The following is a 9577-nucleotide window of genomic DNA, read 5'->3' on the forward strand; positions in this document are numbered from 1 at the left end:
AACAACACCACAATTATTGATAAGTAAAAGTAGTTCCTGAATAATATGCTTTAAGATGAGTAACTTCCTTAAGATGATAATATGCATGGGGGTTAAGATTTACACCTGAACACATCACTGTGTTAATAAATGATTTGACAGAATAGCTATGAATACAGAACTTTCAGAACTAGAAACATGAACACCAAGGACAGTAGGATGCACAGAGAGGTTAGTAGAGAGTGAAGTGGTGTGTGTTAAAGGGACAAACACAATCTGTTTCGTTCCCAAATAGAGATGAATCCGGCTCTGCTTCCTTTCGCTCAATCAGCCATGCTCGGCCAGTTCCGCCATGCCTCGCTCTCTCTAAACACCCATAACCATTAATCCCAGACATATTATTTATATTGTCTAATTGTAAAGAGGATGAATTATCAATTATAGTTAGTGCTTAATTGCCCTTCATAAAGTTAGCTTCCCCCTGGCTTTAAAGTGGGCTATTTAAACAACGTAACTAATAACCCTATCCTTTACATGGAGAATACATCTTCATTGTTGAGACCAGCGAGTGTGAGAGTCACTCCTAATTTAACGGGCAATCGAGGGAAGGCATGCAGGTGGCACCAGTGGGACTCGTTAGGCGTTAATGAATTATGACACGACCTTCTGAGAACAATGAGGAATTAATGCAGCAAGTGACAGACAGAACCTTGCATCTGCCTAAGGCCTATATCCCAAGATCCTGTACAGGGTAGGTGCAAATTTGGTTTTGTGTGGCTGTGTATGTATGTCCACTTAAAAATATGGTTATTTTATTATTCTCAGTCCTAAATATAAATTACCTCTCTCCATAATGCCATTGCAAACATCTGATACAAACCATGTGTGACAGAAGCCAATAGTACTTTACAGTGTCTTCAAAGCACTGACACTTAAAGTGACACATGAAGGCTACTAGAGATATAGTGAAAGACAGAGTCTTCTCTTCTAAGACCAATAAGTTTCCTTTTTGTTCTACAAAATAAAAAGTTTTCTCACTCTTTCTCCATTTTGTTACTAATATTACATTTCCACTAAAGGCTGTAGAATCACCGTAAGCCTTTTTACAGTAGTTATGGGAGTAGGTGAACTGACCTTTACCTGTGAATTTGTTTTTGTGTGGGTGGGTGCAGGCAGGAGTGGTGGTCTGTTAGTGAGGGAATGACAGAGTCCCTCGGTGTAATTACCCTCTCTTGCAATGATGCGGCCCTTTAACAAATCGCTCAGCGACTTTCCACATCTGCTCCATGTCAGCATCTGGCAGAGGCGCTCAGCCATTGCGGACGCAGCAGAGAGCCCTCATTAGATCCACTGCTGAACAACTAGAAGTGCGAGGACAATTATAGGGCAATGAAGCCGACCTTGTACCCACCTCAACACCCTAAAATGTTTTTTTTTTTTTCCGTTTGTAGTAGAGGGCTGCAAGAGAGTCTCTACTGATCTCCACATTCATGAAAACGATACTATAATTTAACACACAATACAAATGAATTTATTGATGCTTCTATGCAATTTGTTCTTATTGTGTTGATGACATATATCCTTCCTTATTTATAAATGTGTTTATCTATCCTGTTGGAGTCCTCAGTGCATCCACTGTCTACATGCCTTTTTATTCAAACCAAAGAAAGCAGGAGAGTTTATTCAGGATTTCCTGTTCTGACTTTTCAGACTTCAAAAGACAGACATGGTGGAATCCTCTGTTCTTTTGTCCAGACACACTTTGGACACAAACAGAGGGAATAGCTCTGACTGTGAATGGTACCCCACCCAGTGATGTGAATCCCACCCTTATACCAATTATCCAATGTTTAGCAGACTGCTCCAATCTTCCTGGTGTGTCACTGATTTTATGGAAGTGGGAATGCGAAACCATGGGAGGGTTTGTCCAAAAGTGTGCCCTCTCCACAGGCACCCTTGCTCCCTGGCTGTGAGCTCTTCTGATCTCTGCTGCCTGGAGCATCGCTCTGTGGACATAACTGCTCCCAGCAGCTGCTGTTCTTTTTAGGCAGCCTCCTTTTCTTCTTGTAACTTTTGTACTAACAATACCTGTATCTGCATTGTTACTGAGACACACTTTTGTTTCGTAGCCCTGTGTAAACAAATGTGCGTGCAGTGTGGGCCACAGAGAGGAAGTTGTAAACCATCAATAAGAGCTCATTCATATGGAGTTTCTCAGTTACTGGTCTTACATATGCTAATGAAGACAAACAGCAGAGGGGACAGAGACTGGCTCATGTTTGACCAGGTTGCAATCAAGAAACATGGTGCGTCACCTACTACTCGAAAACAAGGCAGAACAAAACCCCATGGGACAGGCGGCTAAATCTGTCTCTAACATAAAGCAAAAGTGAATTGAGGAAATGTCATGCTCATTGAAGCATACACTTACTTTTAGTGTTTACTATGTAATTTTATAATTATTTACAGACCTTTCGTCCAAATTGACTTGAGGAAGAATACAATTCAAGCATAAAATGAAGATTTGAAAGTTCTTTTGGCTCTTTTGCAGTTCTGGGATTTTAAACTCACAACCTTCACTAGCACTAGCACCTAAAACCATATAATTTACTGACTATATCTTCAATATAAGTGTATTATACTGGTGGCTTGACTGGTGGCTTTGTACTTCTTCTTTTTTTTTTTTTAGATCCATATTTCAGATATTTCATCACTTCAATTTTCTGCTTTATATTGATTTATAAAACGTGAGAAATATTCAAATCTTGCGATTTCTACCTTCTAAAATTTCATGCCATCTGTCATAAAATAAGATAATGATCCAGTACTTTTCCCTGATCTGTACTGAAACAAGTTCAGGACATTAATCCACACACCAATCAGATACTAACCTTTACTTTCTGATCATGGTGAAATCTGATTGAGTGAAAGCAGCCATATAAAAAGCCATATAAGGTACTGCATTTTAGACATTGTGTTTAGTAAGTGTGGTAAGTGAACTACCTAATCGGACAGTCGCACGATTTAATGGTTCAATGGTAAACCCCTCTTTAGTGAGACCAAGCATTATTGGGCTCTTTTATCAGTGTTGGACACCCGCTGAGCGCATTGATCCGCAATGTAGGTGACCTGAGTCCCAGCAGCAGTTACATTATAAATTTGATCAAAACTAGTCAGATAGTGCAGAGGGACTATTACCTGGCAATGCAAAGTGATCATAATAAACTTGCACACAGTGCTGCATGTAGTAGATTCAATCACTGTGAATAATAAAAAGGAGTGTGTTCTCTTACACAGACCCCTACTGAGGCATAATAGCCTTACAGAAAGGTCACATGAACAAAATTTACACATGTGGCTTTTAGACATTTTCCATGTCAAGTTTCACACATTGGTCACATGTGCATCATTGACATGCTGTGCATAGTGATTTTTTAAAATGATTAATTTATCTTCACAAGTTTTTCGCAGTTATGTGATAACACATTGTGTACAGTTCACTGGTGCAGTTTCAGTGCAAAACATGTTGAAATGTATCTTCACCTTTCTCAAATAATACTCACCAAGTCCCATGTGAAAAAATACTCAGGTGTGAAATGTATGTGATTGTTACACTAGGGTCATTTCATGGGAGCTGTAGCTTTTCCAGAAAAAAAATTCTTGAGCTTTTCTTTTATGTGTAAACGTTTTGGTGTTCAAAATGCTAATACTTGAAAAAAGGAAGCGAAATCACTAGAAGTAGATAATTATTATTTTCACATCTGGCTGAAGAATAAGCTGATTAGACACCAAATTGAAGAAGAATCTTAGAAAAAAGGCATCTTCGGTGGTTCCTCATTGGATAATCATGAGTTCTTAGGTTCCAAAAAAGGCTCTACTTGGAACTTTTTCTGATAGGGACAAATATAAAACCCTTAAGGGAGTGTACTGATTTTTTTCCCCCTTTTTTTTTTCCATATAGCCTAGCCTGTGGTAATTAACTGTGAACAAGTTTTTGTTCACAAAATTAACAAAACGCATGGCACAGCAAAATTTAAGCATAATGAGAAGCAGTTTTATCGAATGCTTTGATTTACTTGTGTTGAGGTCAGTTTGTGAATTTGACGTAATTTCTATTGATGATCTTAAACGGTCCAGTGCTCTCGTCCTGCCACCTGCCACTCCGGCCTCCCTGCGGAGCAGAGCTTTTTACTGATTTAAAAGTGGAGGAATTTAAGTGCTGGCTTGTTTAAGCCAATTAAGAGAAACTGACTTAGCGCCTAACCGCCAGCTTGCCAGTCACGTGGGCTGAGAGAGCGCGCGCGCGCCTGTTCGAAAGCGGCTCATAGTAAAGAGCGCGCGCCGCTCCATCTGTACCTTCCGCGAAGAGTGCACACACCTCTCCATCCACACACACACACACACACACACACCTCTCCATCCACACACACAAACACACACACTTAGTTTACCATCCACAAACGCACCGGGAAGAGCGCGCACACAAAACTCCATTCATATACACACACACACACTTTACCATCCACACACGCACCGGGAAGAGCGCACACACCTCTTCACACACACAAACACACACACACACTCACAGACTTTATGATGCACACACGCACCAGGAAGAGTGCACACCCCTCTCCATCTACACACCCCTCTCCATCTACACACACCTCTCCGTCCGCCGGTAAGAGCCGCATCCGCGCGCCAGTGTATCTCCGACGTTAACAGGAAAAGGTTTACAGGAGGATAAAGGAGGTGAAACTCTAGCGAACTTGCTCTCCTGTCGAAGTGTCCTGCTGTCTTCTGGGCAGCGCCCGACTCAAGATGTTTGAACACCAGGATCCCGCGCTGAAAACAACAGCAGCTCACAGAATTTCCTTTTCAATTATGGACATTTTGGACCCTCACAAGTTCACACGTAAAAAGCGGGCCGGACTTTCCCCAGCGAGCAGCGACACGCCTTTCCGGAGCACAGAGTTTGGAAACATGTCCAGCTCACTCTCTGGCAGAGCTGCTGCTTCTCCACATGAGTCCTCACTTCCCAACAGCAATCCAGGTAAAAGCACATGCTCCTCATTCTTATCTGATGCATGCTTGCAAATTCAGGCTGTTTAATATGTGCATCAGTGCCATGAACTCCGGTAAGGTGAAACTGCATCAGCGTTTAAACATTAATAGTTACTTATTCACTGTCAGAACATTTTTTCTATTATAATTTTTTTTTTTATTTTAGTAAAATTGTTGGATTCACTGTATAAAAAAGGTACCCTAAAGTACTGCACAGCTGTTGCGAGAGAAATAGCCTAGTTTTTAGGTGTGCTTTAATTTTTTTTAGACATTTTAGACAGAATTTTCACTCGTGTGTATATGACCTTTCCCTAATTTCCAAGGCCGTGTTTCCTTCCCCAGTCACAAAGAGCCGCTTGCTGCACTGAGAGTGTGATTGGCATAGGGGCAGGGAGGGCAGATAATTGTTTAAATCGTCCCATTGAGGATGCCTGCGCTCACTTTGATCGATATTCCATTACTGGATCCTGCATATCTCCCTCTAGCACCTTGCAGGTAGCTACAAACTTTAAACCCCCTTCCATGTCTGATCCCAAATATCGCTCGATTAAAACTTCCCTTTAAATAGATGACATTTATCGATTTGCCGACAAATATGAAACTCTATTAGCACGTCACGGGTAGATGGCAGGGCTGGATTTAACCGGGATTTCTTTCCGCGACATGACATTTGAAGCGATGTGTGATTTATAAATTATTAAGGGATTATAGCCCAATCCACCCAAGTCCCCTTCTTAACCTTCGCTTCATTGCTCGCACATAACTCTGGATCTATAGCTTTACCCCACTGGTCCATGGTCCTGGTCCTGCACTACGAGACAAGAGTTTCATTACAGACTGATTTAATAGGAAGACATGTCTCATTTTAGCTCTCTGTTTGTAGCCTGTAAATACCAGTGTAATGTATGTTGATTGAACAGATTTTCTACATTTGTGTTTTTTAGCATAATACTCCATATTTGTTAAGGAACTGTTTAAATATAATTTTCTCCATCTCCAGCACTTTGTACATTAGCAGACGTGGCTGTTAAATTGGGAAGCATTGAAAGGAATGTCACTGAGCAGTTTAAGGTCATATAAAGCAGCAGGTTTTACTTTCAGGATCAGTAAAAGAAATTAAATGCACAAAAATGTTCAACATTCCGCTTAAAATCAGGACAATAAGTCACTGAAGGAAGATTGGCTTAATAACTGAATCACTGGGGGTAGGCTGCTTTGGAAGTTGGGGATTCGTGGCATGACGTTTGAAAATGAATTGCATATAGAAGTGATGTAATCTTGGAGTGAGATCGAGCTGGTCCTCTGTTCTCATAAGGAAGTGTTTGAATATTAACAGGAAGGAGCACAGAGGAGGTGCAGTGCAGCTCTCCGCTCACACCTGATGTGCAGACAACCACCGCCCTCGGAGACACACACTCTCGGCTCTCATGTCCCAAAGACCCGGATGAGGCGGACGGCGATGAAGAAAGCAGTAGCATTAACTGTGCTGCAGACGCATCGAGCACGGAGGATCCCGCGCGCCGCCGCCGTCGCTCCCGGACCGATCACGGGAGCGCGCGCCCCCGACGCGCCAGAACCGCGTTCACCTACGAGCAGCTGGTGGCGCTGGAGAACAAGTTCCGCGCAACGCGCTACCTGTCCGTGTGCGAGAGACTGAACCTGGCGCTGGCGCTCAGCCTGACAGAGACCCAGGTGAAGATCTGGTTTCAGAACCGCAGAACAAAATGGAAGAAACAAAACCCGGGGGCTGCGGACAGTATCCTGCAACCGCCGAGCTCGAGCGTGAGTCCAGGTGCGGGACTGTGCGGGGCAGCCGTGGCGGGATTTCACTCTTTCCCGCCTTTCAGCGGCGGAAACAGTATTTTTCACTCTTCCAGCGCCATACCATTATCATCCCCTGGTACGCTCCTGCGTCCGTTTTTTTCTACTGGCTACCTGCAACCCACCTTCTTCCAGCCTCATTTATAAAAGGCAAGATGACCTGCTAAAGGAAAGGAAGCGGAATGACGAACTTAAAAGTTATGATGTAAATATAACAAGACTTCATCGCAGGACTTCAAACTGGCTCTTTCTCATTGCCAGTCTGGTACATCCAGCACACATGACCCTGCAGAGCTACTGCCTCTGTAAACACATCTTAAATAGTTATTTAAGGACTAAGAGATAAACTACAGCCCATACTATAGCTCAGTCATGAGTCACATTTTATGAACTAAGATCAAACCTTGTTAATACTTGATACATCTGCAACAACATATTTATGTTGTTACAAGATGCATTATTGGATCCTTTAATCGAAAAAAGTGTTCATATCAGTGATTTACATAATGTATGTGCTATAAATTACATTAAATCCAACTTTTTAATAGTATATTATGGGAAACTGTGAAGAAAGGAAATGTATAATAATAAAAGCAGATTGAATAAAGAAGTTCGAATCCTAAATTTCACTCAGACACGTTTGGTTTAACAGCAAGAGCTACTGACACACACACACACACACACACACACACACTGTCACACTGTATGGGTATTCACTATATAGTATCTAGTGTATATGATGTATTACAAAGTCAGTTTTAGTAAGATAATTAAATACACTACGGTTCAATATTAGCATGAATAGGTGATAATAAAATCTTTAAATGTAGTACAGAGGCTCTGGTCTACAAATCTACTGTGATCCAAAACAGTAGTGGTTCTTTTACATAGTGTTCCCACTGGGTGGCAGTACAGACTCATTTATATTTAGGCTACTCTACAAGAGAACTTTGGAATTACTGTAACACAACCTATAGATACCCAGACATAGGATCCAAATATTTGACTTCTAAACTTTACTGTACATTATAACTTTGAAGCTCATACAATTCAAGTCACTGAGAGAGAAGGCCTTAATGTAAGGAATAAAACATAATGGGCAGTGAAGAGGAAAATAATCAGCAATGCTGTGGAGTGGAGTTTACCACCCTGAGGTTTATTCCTCGTATAGCAATTTATTAAATTTATTTAAAAAATGAGGTATCATAGTTTTTATCCATTTATAGTTATATTTAATGTTTTAGAACATCTGTCAGGTTCAAGAATTCAAAAGTGCTGAGGTATGAAACAAAATTAACAAATTAAAACAACAAACAAAATACATAGTGAAATAACACAATGTATACGTTGTCAAGCTCTATACTGGACTCTGTGCCAATATACAGTCTATTTCTGTGTGTATGTGTGAGAGAGAGAGACAGAGAGAATCTAAGAAGGTTTCTATGAGTATGGTTTGATTCTTTTCTTCTTATCCAGTCTGTTCCTCAATCTGGGCCGTTTTTATTCAGCCCACCTCAAGCTGTTTCATCCTGCCTTTAAAACCACCACACGATCAGAGGAGTAAGATAGATTATATGATAATAGAAAATATCTATCAGTCTGTATTAAACAAATTATATATATAAGATTTATCTAATTGTTTAGAGTAAAGGTCTATTCAATTTCTCTCTCTGTTTCTCTACACATTCTTGCACATCCATTAGACACATAATCACAGAATTATTGCATTCTGAATTTGAGTAGTAGTGGATGAAGTCTTTGTGTGTGTGTGTGTGTGTGTGTGTGTGTGTGTGAGTAAGAGAGAGAAAGAAAGAAAGAAAGAAAGGGAGGATGCTGTGAGCTCCATATTGGGGCAACTGGGAAAAGAAAAATGAGTAATGCACTATTTGAGTTTGAGGATTTGAGAATTTCATCATAGTGAGAAGAGGTTACACTAAAAGGCTGCACAATGACTGATCAATATGATATCTATTTTTTTGCAGCTTGCAGAAACTGGAGTGATGTTCTGTGCTATAGCACCACATACTGCTGTGAGCTAATGTGTAAAGATTATCAGCTTTTGCTTCTGTCTCCCGGCGTCCTGCCACACGCCTCACATACAAAGATGTACAGCTCTCTTCATTGAAATATGTCATTTACACATGTATGGGGATATCATGAATGCAAAGTTGTCAGTGGTAAAATCATATCTCTATACACAACATGTGTGGTGGTGTGGGAAAAACCATCACATGTTTGTGTGGCTGAATTCTGGCAAACAGCCAAAATTAATTTTTAAAAAATGGCTTTGATGACCTCCACTTAAATAAAATAAATATATTTTACTAAAACATATTGGAAATTATTCTTGTCTGTGCTGTCTGATTGTGTAATGAGGCGGATTTTCACTCCCAGGGTTTTCCGCACTCAAGATCCTCCCAGATTTGGATAAGTGGCTGGAGTGTAGTAGACTGCACAAGTAGTAGACAAAACAATATCAGGGCAGGTAAATGCTCTGCACCCTATGAGAGTACTCGCCCCCTTTTTTACTGTGTGGCCATTGTAGTATGGGATACTTGTCTGTTTTTCTCTCCCTAGTACATCAATTCCCACTGTGACATGATTGCCAGCATGTTGGTAACAGTATGTGTTATTATTAAGGTTCCCAGGGATGTTTGTTTCTCTTGCTGTGCTGTCTCTATCTGCTGTTTGTAGTATGGCAGCGATTTTTAAATTC

The 9577-nt window shown here is 40.8% G+C and overlaps 1 protein-coding gene across 1 annotated transcript; it reads left to right on the top strand.

Moving 5' to 3' along the window:
• The first annotated feature begins 2676 nt into the window (after positions 1-2676).
• On the top strand, positions 2677-7551 carry nkx1.2la (NK1 transcription factor related 2-like,a). The gene is made up of 2 exons (XM_026943638.3): positions 2677-5029; positions 6377-7551. The coding sequence occupies exons 1-2, from the start codon at positions 4798-4800 to the stop codon at positions 7006-7008; spliced, it is 864 nt and encodes a 287-aa protein (XP_026799439.1). The 5' UTR covers positions 2677-4797; the 3' UTR covers positions 7009-7551.
• Positions 7552-9577: the final 2026 nt, after the last annotated feature.

This window comes from Pangasianodon hypophthalmus, chromosome 3, assembly GCF_027358585.1.
Source record: "Pangasianodon hypophthalmus isolate fPanHyp1 chromosome 3, fPanHyp1.pri, whole genome shotgun sequence".
Classification (NCBI taxonomy): Eukaryota; Metazoa; Chordata; class Actinopteri; order Siluriformes; family Pangasiidae; genus Pangasianodon; species Pangasianodon hypophthalmus.